The sequence below is a fragment of the Gadus morhua genome, chromosome 20 (genome assembly GCF_902167405.1).
Source record: "Gadus morhua chromosome 20, gadMor3.0, whole genome shotgun sequence".
NCBI classification, from domain to species: domain Eukaryota; kingdom Metazoa; phylum Chordata; class Actinopteri; order Gadiformes; family Gadidae; genus Gadus; species Gadus morhua.
In genome coordinates this window covers 10,263,627-10,280,570 of record NC_044067.1, presented here as the reverse complement: position 1 = coordinate 10,280,570, position 16,944 = coordinate 10,263,627, and the positions used below count along the sequence as shown (strand labels likewise).

Genomic DNA, 16,944 nt, shown 5'->3' with positions numbered 1-16,944 from the left:
CGTGTGGAAAAGGGGTTTCCATATTGTTGGCGGTGATGTTTTGTTGCTCTCCAGAATGGACTCATTACTTACCTCATCTATCCCTACTGGTGCTCACCATGCCCGTGGCATCATAAGCAGATGACGGTGCCACATCAGAAAACAACTTGCGACATCTGACCACCCGTTCTTATTTCATTTTTTTCCTGACACCCGCCCTCCACCCCCCCCCCCCCCCCCCCCCCCCCCCCCCCCCCCCCCCCCCCCCCCCCCCCCCCCCCCTCTCACACAACACTTTTTTTGAGACACTAATTAGGACTTCGCTAAACACAGGGAGTTTATTCAATCGTCTATACATGGCCATGCCCATTGTTAGGAAACATGCCATCTTGTATCTTATTTTTCTTCATTTTGTTGCAAGTATTAAACAAACTTGTTTCAGGGCTTGGTTGGAAGTGATTGTTGAATATTGTACAGAAGAAAATGTATGCTACCCCCCCAACTCCCTTTCTCCCAAAATAAAGTATAGTGACTGCTCTATACACTGCCTTTTGAAATTTGTTTTTCAGTGACTCCCCTGCTGTCCCAACACTATTCACTCAGTTTCCTTTGGTGCTAAATGTTATAAATTACAAACAAAATAGTTAAATTGTGTGGCACCAATTAAATTCTGTGTATATCATTTGCCAAGTATTCAATATATTATTTGGCAGGAGTTTTAAACATATTCTTAGTTAAGAATATAATTATGTTCACAACAGTTGTGAACATAATTGTGGAATTCAAACAGACCTATAAACCAGTTTAGTTCATTCAGAAGTTCCCTGGCTTCCAATGATAATCTATTAAATCTTTTTATAATTGTTTTGACCCGTTTTTGACTAAATTCTCATTTAAAACAAATCCAATATTATAAACAAGATATCCAAGAAAAAAGGTATCTTGTCATGGATGTTTCTTTTTCCTCACTAGGTGGCAGCATTTGCGCAATCTCGACCTTAATTCATATTAGTTAGCTTTTTATAATTATTAACTTTACTATGAAACCACGAACCTACTGTTAACCTACTGGGAATAAGTGACTGTTTAAAATATTTGGACATGGCAAGTGCCGTCATAACTTGCCACATTAACAAGTCATTATACCAATATGACCATTGATGGAATGGGAAATTCAACAGATCAAGATTGAATTCTATAAAATGTCCGTTTTTTGAGACTGCCAATTTGATTTGCCGTAACTCCAGCACTAGCATCGATGTAGGGTTGCACCTTGCTGCATTTATTTTAAACGATCTGAATTTAATTTCATCGAGGCGGTTTATTCTATTTTTCTATACCATCAGCCTGAGAAATCCCCATCTCCCTGGGCCTTAAAAGCAGTTATTAGCAATTCAATTTCCGGTTATTGTTTCTTGAATTTCACATTAAAAGTAGGATTAAAAAATGATTTAAAAGGCTTCTCTGTCGATTTACGTTTCCCCCGTCCTTATCCTTGTCTCTCTTGCCACCACTATAATCTGAAAATAAAATAATATCGTCATTTGACCACCTCAGGAGGCCTACTACTGTAAGTCATGGTATAGGCTACATAAGATCCACATTTTTGTAGAGCTTGATAGTAGGGCTCAAAAGAAGCAGGTAGTTTCAATGGCAAGCAGGGTCTGGTTGGTCATTATTTAGCTCATAAATAGTATGTGGTGAATCGGATTTTTTTTTTCTTGAATATTTCAAATTCCTATATTACTTGCATCGCTAGGCTAATTAAGTATTGCTATTTAGAAACATCTGACAACTTCATAGAGGAGGAGACCAGGAGGCGTGTTTCCAGTGATAGGGAACTTCCGAGACTTCTCTCTTAACAAGTAGGCCTAATATGAGGCTGCATACGTGCTACTAAAACCATTTCATGACATCAGAAACCCCAGTCACTGCTGCAGACCCTACAGTCGCGTACAGGAAAGCTCCGGTTGGGCAGCATCAGCTCTCACAACAGTTCATTAATTTGCATTAAGCGTAGCTGTTTCCCTGGGCTGCTGAACTTTGAATTAGTTGATTAGAGGTTAATGCATTTCGATTTGGATAAACCTGAATCTGAGCACTGCAACACGCAGTGCTCTGCAACATGAAAGGAAGCACAGACATAACTGTGAACTATAGTTTGTGCTTCTTTGTCAAGGGTAGGTTTCTTGATAAAAATTATTCCTATAAGACATCAAGGGGATTGGGGCCCCTCAGATATTTTTTTTTTATTTGACTATGTCCAAACATTATAGTGTGTACAGTTTTGTTTTGTGTTCGTCAGCAAGACACAACGGATTCACACACCCATGAAATCGGCAAGAATAAAACATCGGGGCAATAACAATGACATGGACAATATTGTGAACCTGAGTTTATTACCAACACGCCCTTATTTTGAAAATCCCGGCCGTCGTGACCATTCTTTATAGCTTGACAAAGAGCGTTACGCGTAAACGAAGATTAGATGGGAAGAAAGAGGTGTTCTACTTCAATACAGTGTGCATATTGACTGGTGAGTGAAAATCTCTCAAATATCTTATGTTATACTAGTGTTTCCAACTAAACTCGTTTCAAAATGCACTCAAATAGATTTTACAGAGGTCATTGTCTTTGTACCAAGCTCATGAGATATGGGGGATCCTGACTTTGTGGCTTGTAATAACGTGCCTGACTGATTGTTACATTTTTCCTAGTTTTGTCTTAATTCCCCATGGCTCAACTATTGTGCCTGATTTGTACGCGAAGGACTTGACCCGATATAGGCAGAGTGCTCTCTGGTTGTTGTTCCTATAGCCGTCCAGCTAGCTAGTCCTCATTTGAGGTTATCAAGACTAATGTTTCATGAACATTGTCGTTGGATTACGTGATCCATGATTAGTTTCATCAAGTGTTCAACACTCAGAAATACGAAGATGGCTGTCTGTCTTACAAACGCCACCATAGTATTCCTGGTTATTTTTCCTAACCAGCATCCCACGAAGTTTAACTGATTAGCTCGGGGGTATTGCAGATGTTTTTCTCCTAGCTAAGCCTGCTAACGTTTGCCGCAAATTAGCCCGGCTTTAGAATACGCTTCTGTGTGAAATATGTTTGTTTACCATATGCATGCATGCATGCATGCATATGTATGTAAATGTGTCCGGATATATTGCACTACTGCATGCGTTAATGCATTGAACGCGAGTGTTTCAGCACCAGGCTATATGTTGGTATAATGGTTGCTGCGTGATCCTTCTTGATCTGCCAGAAAAGGTCGGTCTTTTTCCTGGACTGTGCCTCAAATTCAGATTTGTGGGGGGAAAAAAGAGCTGCGGATTCCACATCGTATAACGACATGCATTTGCCACTCTTACTGTCGTTTCAGGCTTCTACATAGGGGAGCTTTTATTGGGGACCGAACGCGTCTCTGCTTTAAATTATTCAAACCCAATACAAAAATAAAGACAGAATTCCCTCGTTAAGAGAAAACTATATTATGTTTTAATCCCTGGAATTGTAAAATGCCATGTCGTATATTATTGGCAGCAACGACTGCTCCTCGGATTGCCACGGCCACTAGTTTGGCTGCACAGCCCACAGCCAGCATCCATAACTTCTGGCAGCAAATGGAATTTTGAGATTTATGATTTGGAGAGAACAAGGCTTGCTGCACTATCTGTTCTCTTGCAAGGCAAAGAGGTGGTGGCTTCGTGTTGTTGCTATGCTGGATGCAGTCACTCATGCTAGACAGTAGGTTTTCTAATCTGGATAAAATATTCCTTTGCCTGCATTCCATTTTTGCAACAAAAAAAAAAAGGGTTTGCAAAGTCTGAACTATTTAACTAGAGTTCAATTATTACAAATATTTTCTTCCCATTAATTCGTCTGTGTTGCACTTAATGGCAATTCCTGTATTATTAGTATTTCTCTTTCCGCCTCGTACGGTATCCCTTGTTTGTTCTATGTGACATGCAGAGACTAGCGTTTCTCTGCAACCAGATCCATCGCCAAAATAGTTACTGTCTGTTGGATCTCTGACTGACCCCCCCCACCCCCACCTCCTTCATCCCCTTGGGACTGCCTGCCTACCTTGCAACCAAGGCAGCAACCTGTCCTATTTTTCAACTCTCTCTCTTTCTCTCCAGGCATTGAGCACTGGTAGGACACCAGGGTGCTTGCTCTGCTCATGTGTGGCTACTGTGTCTTGCCAAAAATAGTATGGCGAGACACACTATGATCTGTTGCCTTGTCTTGCTGCTGTGCAATCAGTGTTAGTCACAGGTAGGCGACTAGGCGTCCTAGCAGTTGGCCTATCAGTCGCTTGCACAGCAGTGAGCCTGCAGCATTAAGCAGGTGTATGTTGTAGTGGTGAAAACTGAAAAATTGCATTATAGTAGCATACAATTATGGTAGGAGGCTAGATATTATGTGGGGTTTGAAAAAGGTATTATGGAAGACCATCATTGTCTGTGTATATGTAATGCTTCAGTAAAGTAACAATATGTTTAATTAAATGGGATGAGCAAAACAAAGTAGCACACTTCCAAGGTACTGTCAATCTTTTTATTTGATTATGGAAATATTTCAATATTTCTTTTGCAATGATATTGCATATCTAGTGGGTTTTTCATCCATTTACAATTCCCCTCCCAACCTTGTTTTTCTGGGTCACTCTTTAATGTCAAATTAACTTGATCAGTTATTCCGCCGTTACCTGGGACCAGGACTATTTACACCATTCAAGAATCAAATGGTAGTGTTAGGTTCTTAATGGTTCTGATTTTAAATGCGCACCATGAATGACATGGAAAAGCAAGTTGCATATGATTTACTACTATTCCCTCAAATATATATTTGTATAAAATATAGATGTATATACATTTGGGTTGTTACCCAAACGTATGCATGAGATGAATGGAAGTACAGCTCTTTAAATAACAGACCATCTCACCTATGGAAGCTGGTGTATTCTCAAAAACACCCAGTCTGAGCATCGGCAGACGTAACAACCATTTGACCAGAACGGCGTTACATCTGGGGATCAGTATTCAAACGAGAATGCTTGTGCTTTGTACGCTGCAGGATTGATGGTGGGGGGGGGGAGGGGGGTTGTATATGTCAGAATAGGAGATATGTGCCTTAATCTGATCTACACACAGTGGATGGCGTTAACTAGGAAAATGTACATTTATTTTCCATTTTGTCATGTATGCTGATATGTATCATAAATATATATAACTGTTTTTTTAGCACTTAATTAACAATCTGATGATGAATTCCGTAAAAAGGGGTGGATTTGATTACGCGATTGTGATAGATCCCTGTAGGTCCATCTGCCCAAGGAAGCAGCAGCCGCTGCTTGCTGTGACTGAAAAAGGAAACTGCCAGGGGACTTAGTCATACCTTTGTCACCACCACTGTAAAAAGAAAATACCCGTCTATCTTTCCCCATCCCCCCCGTTTTAATCTAGCCCCTGGCTTGGCTGTAGCCTTATGATGAGATCACCAGTGGCAACAAGATGGTAATATTCCTCCAGTGCATTCTTTATTGGCTTTCTGTCAGCCACTGCCCCTTCAGCCTTGGAAGATCTGAGGAGCCCTCATGACCTCTTGTTGTTCATGCTGGTGTGGGGTTGCAGATTGTTGGTTTTCATATATTTATCTCAAGTGATCCTTACTAGCATATAATATTGAAAGATTTATAATTATCTTGGTAAATTAAGATGTTTCTGTTTTCTCCACAGATGTGTTGCTTGCCATCCAGAGGCGGACGTTTTGAGTCCATGTCAAAGCTTCTCTTTGAGCCATCTAACAGTGGAGTGGACTTTTGACGATCTCCATCATAACGCTGTGAGGCATGGGGCCTTCCTCAGGTCTTCGCCTTAATACAGAAATTTAAAGGGACATCTAATTGAAGCTGATGTCATTCCTAACCAAGTGACTGCCGTTGTTAGCCCAGACAGCAGGCCTACTGTTGGTGCTCCACCAGAGAGAGAGAGAGAGAGAGAGAGAGAGAGAGAGAGAGAGAGAGAGAGAGAGGGGGACATCATCTAATCCTTGCAACTCTTTCAACATGACCAGGGCAACGCAGTCAATCGCCAGTCACCGGCTCCCTCTGTGAAAGTCAGAGGAACGGACGACTACAAAATGGACAAGAACATTGCTCGGGCTATTTATGGTTCTTCTGTCGTCAATAATATCAATCTAATATCAAATTACAACATTGGGGTGTCCATGAATATGCCTGTCCCAACCATGTCTACTCTGGATGGGTTCGCCGACATGCTCCAGGATGAGGCTCGGGCGGTCTGCTTCTAGTCCCACGAGGTTGTGATATTTGCTTTGGTGCGGTTCGAGCTCGTGGTGGACCTTCATGACAATGGACAGGACAGTCACATATGGTGGCGGTGGCCACTGCCCAGTGGGAAAGCCGCCAGCCCAGGTCCCCATTGGTTGGCAAAGAAAGATCCACCATGGAGGTGTTGTCTACATCAGGTAGGACTCGGCCATTCTCTACGGAACACAATGCCTGTTCGCTGTTGATTTGATGAGTGTCAGTGTGTCTTCTCAGGCATTTGTGTTCGAACAATTTGATCAGGAACCCACTGGTTTGATCTGGTCCTATGATATATGTTTCGGGGATGAACCAAAACCCACACTTGCGAAATGGCTTTTCGAAATTGGGGAAAGGATCTGCTAGACATTAAGATATGAAATTATCGGTGAATAACACTGTATGATCCTGAACACTGAACGTATATTTCTGTGCAGTATTCTTCTTCTTGAGGCACAGAACTGCATGGATCCATCTTCCATCATCGACTTGGCTTTGTGTCTCTCTTTATGTCAAATGTAGAGTAAGCCTCCTCAAAAAGCACCCCTAGCTTAGCCTAGTAATTTGGAACCTGATGATGTGATGATGCACCCAGTGAAGACCCAAATGTTACCCCAGGAAGTCAAAATGTTGCCTTTACTGGCTAATCATCTTAGTTGGTTGAATTATAGTCTTCCACGGTCAGAGTTGCACGTAAGTAGGGCAAGTCTAGAAAACGCTGGCAGAATTCAACCTAAAGACGAGTGCTGAAGATAGTGTGACATTTCGAAATGGATCCAACAGGGAGGTTGATCTGAACACTAGTAGTCATCCAGAGCTCATGTACACATGGCCATACCGAGGACAGGTCGTAAGTAACTAACCCAGGCATGGCAAGCATGGCATTCAGTTGGCAGTGAGGGAAGCAAGAGCTGGGACATTATGACTGATCTCCCGCTCGGTCTTCCTTTAGCTTTCTCATCATTCAGTCTTTTTTAGTAAATCTCGATTTAAAATAATGTCTTTTTTTTTTTTAAAGAAAGCCTGCAAACCTTGATTTCTGTGACCTTTGTTACGCAAACTGCTTCTCAAATTGTTCTGCGTGCCATCATCTTCCAGGGCCGGAACATCCAGTGGGGTCATTTTGTAAGCACCATAAAATAAACTTGGATGGATGATTGAGGTTTTAGAAAATTGCCATCTCTGTCATGAGCTACGATGCTGCCAAATGGTATATTCCCATATATTACCCACCCCCTCAATTTCAACCGTTCTTGTGTGGGTTTTTAATTTAACTCTGAAGCCAACATTTTGTAAAGGCGGCTGAAATGGCTTTTGTCTCGTCTGCCACAGCTCCCTAGTTCGGATGTTCTCAAACTCTCGCTCGCTCTCTCTTTGCCCTTTTAATCCGCCTTTTACATGTAGCTCGGTTTGGCGGGGTTGACATGTAAGAAGAACTATTTTGACCTTTTCTTTTTGAATGTCCTAAAATAATACAGCCAGTGTTGCGGCTCTGGGCCAGTGGCTGTGGGGAAGCGTGCTCTGGGGTGTGGTATTGTCTCAGGCTGCTGAGCCTGTCAAGTGCTAGTCCCTCTGCATGAGCAATCAAACAGACCCACACAGCCTTGCGGAGGATTCTCCTCTATGCCATATCCACTGATATAATTGGACATGCATCCACTAATATTGAGAAGTTTTCATAATCCCTTTATCTTGGGGCTATATATACATACAGTTGTATACTTTCAGCTTATTACATTTTCGTGATGCATGACAAATATTTGTTTTTCTTTTATCGGGCAAAGTTAATCATAGAACCGAAGGTAGTTTTGCGTGACTTCCTCCTAATATCTATCTAATATCCTCCTAATATTTTTTTGTTTAGTTTTGGATCCATTTTTCCCAATGCTAAAAACAAATTCTTGTCAATCTCGGCCGTGCTGTGGTTGTGTGTGTGTTTGTGTGCATATAAGCATTGTGATTGGCTGATCACTTCCCCATCCTCTCCACAGCCCCAGTGGCTCGGTGCTAGCCTGTCTGGAACAAGCCAAGAGCTACCTCCAGACAGATGGAACCTGCAAGTGTGGCCTGGAGTGTCCCCTCATCCTTCATAAGGTCAGTGTCTTGGCACGTGTGCGTTGTGTAAACCTCTCAGGAACATAGCGCGGGCCCTTTTTCTCGTACATTTGCTGCATTCCGAGTGTTGCCTTGTCGTCAGCGTTCTCTCCCGCCTCCTCCCAGGTGTTCAACTTTGACCCGGGGGCTGCCGTCACGCAGAGGACCGCCGAGGATGTTAAAGCAGACTCTGCCGTCACCAAGCTCTGCATACACAAGAGGAAGATCATCGCCGTGGCAACCCTGCACAGGAGCATGGAGTCCCAGATTTCCAGTAGAAACGCTGGTATGTTTGGATTCTTTGCGTGTGTGTGTGTGTGTGTGTGTGTGTACGTTATTCACTTACAATTGTGTGTTGGATATTGTATAAATGCATGTCATATTGTCTATCAATTTGATCACATTTATAGAAAACACGCACACATGTCCTAAGACAGACATAGAAATAGGTCAACTAGGCACCCCCTGCATACAGAGCCTCACGCTTAAGATCAGACAGGCTGTAACACAGCTTCGCCGATCTTTCCCTTTTTCTTTACTGGCTTTGGATAAGCTTATTTATTTTTCACCTTGCAGGTGGTTGTCACATTGGTTCTTTGAATCCTCAAGCAATAAGGAAGGATCTGCGCAACGGTCCCTCCAACACGATCCCCCCCGACGGCAACAATTCCTACAAACTGCCGATGTCTGGTCCCCCGCACTACGTACACAAACACCAACTGGGCTCCCCACCCCAAAGGGACGCGTACGCACACCAGTCCAGGTTGAGACCTGGCGTCGGTGACCTCAACGCCCAAAGGTCGCCGTATCGCAACAACCATCACAGTGGCTTACTCAGCCCCCCAGCAACCACCACATGTAGCGCCCAGCATTACGCGGACCGGACCCCCTTTCTCAGGAGCCCCGAGTCTGCTGCACTCAGTTTTCACGGCGCCCCCAGCCCCGGCTCCGGCCACGTGAACGGTGAGCGCTTCGGCCCCCTCTCCCCACCCAGTGTCATGGTGCACGGCCCGCCCTCCTCCAGCCAGCTGGCCTGTGCCCTCGCTGGAAGAACCAGCGTCTCCTCGTCGCCTTCGATGCACACCAAAAGCCCAAACAGGCAGCGATCGCCCTGCAGCTTCCCCCAGAACACAGACTACACCCATAAATCCCCCTTGTCGTCAAACGCCCAGCAGCAGCAGCAGCAGCACCACCCCCAGGTCCTACAGCACGCCCCCTACGTTGTGCAGAAGAGATGCATGAGCTCCTCTGAAAAGGACCCCCTCGGCATACTGGACCCGATACCGAGCCTCTTAGACTTTCACGACCAAGCCGTCCCCACACCCTCCAGACTCCAGGTCAATAACCATCCTCAAGGGGCGTCTGTGCACGCCCCTCCTGCCATCGTCCCCTTGCCTAGTAATCTCCCCATGCCGGCGGTGAAGTCTGGAGTGGCTGGGCCTGGCCCTGGCCCGAGAGGCCAGCAACACCCCGCGCTGTCGTCCATTTCATCTTCACCCGTTAGATCTCCAGTACACATGGCAGCCCCACCTGCACCCGTTAGGTTAAAGGAGCTCTCTTTGCACCAACACGCGTCCGTTGCCTCCTCGCATTACGGTAGTGTCGCCCTGGCTTCACAGGTGCCATCGCAGCAGCAGCAGCAGCAGCAGCAGCAGCCTTCCCGGTCTTTGCAGGGGCCCGTTTCATCCCCAAAGACCTCCGTGCCGCTCCATCACATGGCCGAGTCTGTGATCCAGCCACTAGTAGCAATAAACACTGGTGGTGGCGGTGTGCATTCTGAGTCCATACGCCTTCCTCCCCCCAGAGCCGACAGCCTCAATCAAGCGAGACTCCCTCTGAAGACGGGCCCTCGCCAACTCGACCGACAGAATCCTCCCACCTTCCCAGCCAGTAGTCTACTGTCCGCGGCGGCCAAAGCACAGCTAGTCCATCAAAACAACCTGGGTGGCAGCTCGGGTCACCCTGGGTTGGTCGGGGGCGGCAGGCAGCCGTACAGCGAAGGATGTGGCAGTCTGGAGCCCCAGTATCTACGGGGTGCCGGAGTCCCCTTGGGAGAGGGACAGAGTGGAAGAGCGGCGCTCCGAGACAAACTCATGTCCCAGCAACGAGGGGCGCAGCGCAAGCGGAAACCCCCCGCCGAGCCCGACGGGAACATGTCCTTCCATATGAACATGCAGCACGGCCCCAGTTCGCATGGCTATCCAGAGCCCACTAAAAGGCTCTTGCAGCAAGTGGCAAACAACGATGTGTCAATGGCACCACTTGTCCAACCTATTAGCAATCAGCTGGAAGCCCAGAATGGACTGAGCCATGCGTGTCAACCACTGCCCTTGCCTGGCAAACCGCTGTTTTTTGAGGATAGTGTGCCTTCATTGTCAAACATGCAGAACGTGCATGGACCCCTTCATCTCCAAATTAGAGACATCGCAGGCTATCGGAACTTCAGCAAAGACTGTCGTGATGATCCAGGGGAGCCCCGGAACATGGAACAGTTTGCACGTCAAGTGAATCAAACGCACAATCTGCCTTTTGTTGGGAATATAAGGACCCTGAGTTACGGCGGACATGAAGTGGAAGGGTCCATATGTAACCAAAACTCTCAGCCACCACAAATGGGTCATCATGTAAAACAGTCCCAGGGCGGCCTTGGTTTTAAAGATGGAACAGGATTTCCCCCGATGATGTCCAATGGTGGTTTCGAAATGTACCCCGAATCAGGTAACCCATTTATCCAAAGTATTGGCCAAAACATTGTAGATTGTTCCTCCATGAAGGAATTAAATACGGAATATATATATTTTTTCTATGGGATACTTTATTTTTACCCTCTATTGAGCAATCAACAAATCCCTCCCATTTTAGTCTAGGAATAAACCCCTTTTGTCCTTGTGTACTAGCTGTTTTCATCTCAATTCCATCATTCACATTTTTTCTTGCTTATTTTAAACATTGCAACAATACCCTACTCTAGGGCACAATTTGAATTTCCCATCATTTTTTATGGATCATATAGGGTTTTGTGAAGGCAATGGCAGTTTTCCTACCACTAAAAAGTTCCTTTAGTAACATTAACATGACTAGTTTATTATTCTTGCATCACTTCCTGGTCAACACATGTTTCATTAAAGGTGATGGCTAACTTGAGAGAAAACATTCATCACCACTGCGAATCGCGTGGCCGGAATACCCTGGGAAGTGGTCTTAGTGGCTCGGTTATCCTTTTTTTCATAGGGGAAATGCCAGCCTCAGAATATATGATCACAAACACACAAGACGGTGATATACAGTGAAGGTTTATAGGTACCTAATTGAAGAAGGTGGATTTGTTTGGTTAAGTTGTAGTTTTTAGTATTTTTTCTCTTTCCTGAAGGATGAATTTGTTTAATTGTTTTTAATATCGGTTTAGAATTGGTAAAGATGTCTTGGGAATTTAAATCTGACTGTAGTAACTTTGTAATGTCCCTAACCCGGTTTTCATAGCCTAGTTTGCCTGGGAAAAGCAGATCTCTTTTCAGCACCGATCAGCCAAATTCATACACGCACCCCTCAACGTAGGATGCATTTCTCTCTCAATACAGGAGCTCCACACAAATGATCACACTCACTTCGCGTCCAAGCTCTGTGGATTCAGCACATGTCCTTCGCAAAACCACGAGTTAGCGGATCATGGTGGCCCCTTTGTTTGAGGTTTGTCATCCCGTTTTTGAAACCTTTTTGATTTGGCAGCAAAGCTCACCATTCCTTCTGACACTGCTCTGTGAACACTGCCGCACACTATTTCTGTCTATGGTAGCCTAGGGACTGTCTGGAAAAGGTAAGGTTTGCATTCACTGGCGGAGAGTGTGAGAGGGTTTCTTTTGGCAAACCACTCCGTGTTTGCCTTGCCCCTGAATTTTATGTAATTTGTCCTGGTGAAGGTCTTTCTGATAGATAATTATTCAACTCCTGAGCTGTTGAGTTTATCTAAATGCTCCAAAAATATGATTTTCTTTCCCTCTCATTATTACATTGTCTGATATATGATTTCCGTGTCACTAATTCATTTCTTAACCCTCGTTTTTTTCACATCATCTGCACATCATCCCTAGATTATAAATGTAACACAACCTCTTTACTAGTGTTACGCTAGCCTTGATACATTTTTGTGCTTGAATTTAAATCCCACAACATTAGATGCTTGGATGGTCCAATATGCCTCTCTGGATCCTTCCAATACAGGACTCTATCGTGATGGGTCTTCCTTACCCTTTGCTTATGAACATGGTTTCTGTTTATCTTTACCTCTCATTTGACCCTTCCCTTTCTCCCTGCCCCCCCTTCTGGGTTGTATCTTTCGCCACTTCCACAGGTAAGGCTCATTTCCTGGACTCGGCTTCAAGAAAACTCCAGAACGGTAGCCTGCGGCGCCGGCCACAGAAGCAACAGCCAAAGGACGCCTCGGGACAACTTCCTGCCCAGGCCGTGGACTTCCTCCAGTGCCCAGACAGCCTTTCTTGTTGTGACTCCAATCGTCACCCACGCTCCCCCAGCTCCATGAATGGCCTCCTCAGAACCTTCAAGGTCAGATGAATGTGTTGTTGTCATGACTTAGGTTGGTTAAAACCTGCCAAAGTATTGAAATCCACCTTCTCAATAGAATAGTTTCAATCTAATCTCTTGGGTTTTCTTGTGGTAGGTGAGTCTCGCTGAGGGGATACCACACCCTGCCGGCATGGTATCGGATCAACAGCAGGGCGTGGGTCTCCCGGATGCCATGTGCTTCCAGGCCAGCCAGCAGGGCCTCTCCATAGCCCAGGGCGGGCCTCCGAGCACAGACGCGAACCCCACCAGCCAACGGGTGCGAGCCGGGTCGCGCGGGGAGGCCGTGTCGAGTGTCATCGTCCGCAATTGTGCGTTTTCGGCACCCCAAGCGGCCCCGCAGCTGGACCTCTCCCAGTCAGTCATTCACGGGTCGCCCCGTGCCTATCCCGACGAGGCCTCTCAACAACCGGCCGGGCCGCGACGGACCCCCGCGAAACTCAAGCACTCTAACGGCCTGCCCTCCGCCCCGGAGGCGCTGCTTCAGTTCGGCCGCGGCCCGCAATGGAGCTCCGGTGCCAACGGCGGTCCGCCGTACGGGCTCAGCCAGGCCGAGAGGAGTCTGTCGCAGGCTCGGGCGCAGGACGGGAGCGGCTTCTACACAGAGTTTATGGCCAGACACGCCTTCCCCACGCCGCAGGAGCAGAGCCCCGCTCAGCTGAACGGTAACCACCCCAGGAACGGCCACCTCGGCCCAGCGAGGAGCGGAGCCCACGCGTCAGGCGGGGTCATCCAGTCCCCCGAGCACTGCCCTGCTGCCGATGGCCGGCAAGCGTATTTTCCCAAGCGGTCCAACGGATATTTAAACGGTCAGCTCAACGGGAACTACGGTGGCGGCGGCGGCGGCGCGCGTGATGCAGGCAGCCTCAACGGGTCCTTTGTGCTGAATATTGCAGAAGGCCAGATGAGTGAAGAGCGGCTCATGGGACCCGTCAGCCTGCATCACCCTGGGCGACCGTTGGCCCACAGACAACCGGCACAACCCGGAGGAGATCTGCTGTGGGCCGGGGCCCCGAGCTTTCATCCCTGGCCCGGCAAGATGAAAATGGAGGGGCCGTCTTATCTCTGCAGTGTTGGTGAAATGATGCAAAGCAAGGTAAGGCGTTAACAATACGTGATTGTTATTTTTATTAAAAAAAATTGCTTCATTAGACGCTTGGCTTGCTGTTTAAGTGATGGAAATTGTGTATGAGGATAGACATATTTGACTCTGACAAAAGTTTTTATATTTTCTGGAAACCGTTCAGATGGAGCCTGTGAGATTTCACCAGACCTTGAAGGATGACCTGAACACATTGCACAAAGCTAATGGTATTCACCTGAGGTAAGTTGAAACTCCATGAATTGTATTAATCCATTTGCTGTCTCACAGTTAAAAGGACAACCATAAGCAATGAAATAATAGGTTTAATGTTGTGTATGTGTTTGTTTTTCGAAGTGCTGGGGCAGTAGACGATCACATGGAGGATGCTTTGCACAATGCAATGGGCCAGTGGCACAAATTTACAGCTAATGTGAGTCTAGTCTTATTTGGATTTGTTAAAATGGGTTGCTTGCATGATGACTCTGGTTACCATATGTTGTTGTAGGGAGTCCTATAGCTCTCTATAGATTGGAGCTAGTGGTGTCCCATGGGCTTTAAGGAAGAATGCTAATGCGCTTGCCACCATTACTCACACTATGACCAATGTATTGTGTGAATAACGGCTGCAGAGCCAATGCGGGGGTTAAGCATTTCAAATGGATTTCAAACCTTATGTTTAACTGTGTCTTTTAAACTGACTCCACAGGTAGGCCTAGATGGTGTACGGAAAGCCCCCAAAGCCAAAAAGAGGAAGATCTTTAGATGACAGGAACCTATCGATGGATTTTATTTATTTATTTATTTATTTTTGATTCTCTTCAAATGGATGGAAAGCTCCCCAATTGTATTTTGTATTTAATATGAGAAAAATGTCTGACTTCTGTGAAGCCACGACAGTTTGTGGAAGTTTACATATTTGGCACTATCCGGGGGAGAAAACAACATAATTGTGTGAACTTAGTTGTTCTTGTGAGAATCATCAAATTTGAACTACTGAATACCTAGTTTCTTAGATCATGAAGATGGTATTCATATCAAATGGTTAGAGGGGCTGTAGGTAAGATTTGGTTTCCATTACTTTGTCATTGTACACACAAATGCCAGATCAATACATGTTATATAGCAAGAATAACATGCCTCTAAAGCTTTGAAATATTAAATGATATTCAAAAAACATGTGTTGCTTTGTTTACTAAATTGCCACATCCCTATAGCTTGCATTAAAATGTGTTCCTAAAGCGGTTCAAACTATCCTTTAGTTGACTAAGATAAATCTAGGTTATGAAGTTCTCAAGGTTTCCTCCATCACATCAATCTAGTGAAATTTGATTGAGTAAATGTGTTAAAAGCAACATTAGATCACCTTTGTTAAAGCACAGATTTAGTCAACCGTGCTATTCCTTCAGTATTTACATTCTGCCTAAAATCTAAACCAACCAGTTGGACTGTTTCTCAATTAACCTGAATGTCCTCAAAAACAGACTATTATATTGCTGCACAGATTATTTTTGAACAGGTTATCACGCAATTTCAAACACTGAATGGTGTCCCAATTTCTCCACTGCAAAGTTATTATTAACTTTTCATAAACTTCCCATTATCCATGTTCCTCGTGTGCTGCTTTAATTCCTTATTCATAAACTATATTAATGTGTATGCGTTCTACTAAACTATAAAAAGTAAAGACAAAACCAAAGTAGAATTGTGAAGCGTGAACCATTTTCTAACAGCTGGTACATGATTGTCTGCACCTTGTAGCATTGTACTAACTTTAATAGGTGTCATATGAATCATACGATGCATTTTTTGTCAAAGACCATGCCTCATATTACTAAGGGTTTGTTTTCGGTCTCCAAATTCAGTTTTTGCCAATATCCCATCCACTAGCATAACAACTTTCTGCATATGTTCATATGTCCTCTTGCATAAAATGTTTGTCGATTTTCTAAACCCTATGCAGAGGTTCGTTCTGGTGTTTATCAATATATTTGGGAAACACTGATTTCCAAAGCTGTATTATCTATAAAGAGTGGTTACATATCAAATCCCTGTAAATTAGATTTTCTTTTATCAGCCATACAGCCTGGGACTTGGCCCTAACACTATTATTGCTGTGCGATCTCAAATCATATACTGTTCTTGTGATTCTTTATTAAACTAATTTCAGGATGTCCTTTTATTGTAATATTTACAGTATTCAGAAAGCTGTAATCATATAATTATACCATACCCTTAATTATGTATTTCAATTCCCCCCCCCCACACACACTTGCATATATCAGAGCTGGATGGTCATTGACAGAGAAGCATTTTAATATCACGTAAGAAAATCCTCATCTTGTAACCAACCACATGAAGATAATTCTAGATATCTAATTAACCTGGCTTATAGCCAATGTATCCTAATGGAAAAAAAGGTAATACTTGAAGATCATGAATATATTGAAATACTTGAATATGACGATACGATAATTGAAGTGCATGTAAATGATCTCACTGATTTAATGAGTTTTACTGTAAATATTCTAAGTGATTGTATGCATATTACAATTTTAGTTTTGTCTTATTTTGAAATGAATGTTATACTAATTAAGGAAAGGAAAGGAAATCTACCCCATGTCGAAGATGGTGCTCTATATTTAAAATGTAAATTGTATATAATGTAATGTAATGTTATTTGTAAATGCCCATAATGTTCTACCCATTTATGAAATGTTCTTAATCAAATCCTATGGCATTTCACCATCTTATACAATTTTAAATAATGTTCGACTGCAACAGGAAATGTCTATTAAACCTATATTTTGTTACATAAATCTTCCAGTTACATTTATTCCAAAGTTTTTATGAAGAAAGAAAATATTGTCTTTAC

The 16,944-nt window shown here is 44.3% G+C and overlaps 1 protein-coding gene across 1 annotated transcript; it reads left to right on the top strand.

The window, feature by feature from the left end:
- The first annotated feature begins 2,398 nt into the window (after window positions 1–2,398).
- On the top strand, window positions 2,399–16,888 carry LOC115532712 (methyl-CpG-binding domain protein 5). Its single transcript, XM_030342577.1, has 10 exons — window positions 2,399–2,515; window positions 5,727–6,477; window positions 8,308–8,410; window positions 8,537–8,696; window positions 8,987–11,128; window positions 12,759–12,970; window positions 13,086–14,084; window positions 14,236–14,312; window positions 14,427–14,502; window positions 14,779–16,888. The coding sequence occupies exons 2-10, from the start codon at window positions 6,356–6,358 to the stop codon at window positions 14,836–14,838; spliced, it is 3,951 nt and encodes a 1,316-aa protein (XP_030198437.1). The 5' UTR covers window positions 2,399–2,515; window positions 5,727–6,355; the 3' UTR covers window positions 14,839–16,888.
- The last annotated feature ends 56 nt before the right edge of the window (window positions 16,889–16,944 follow it).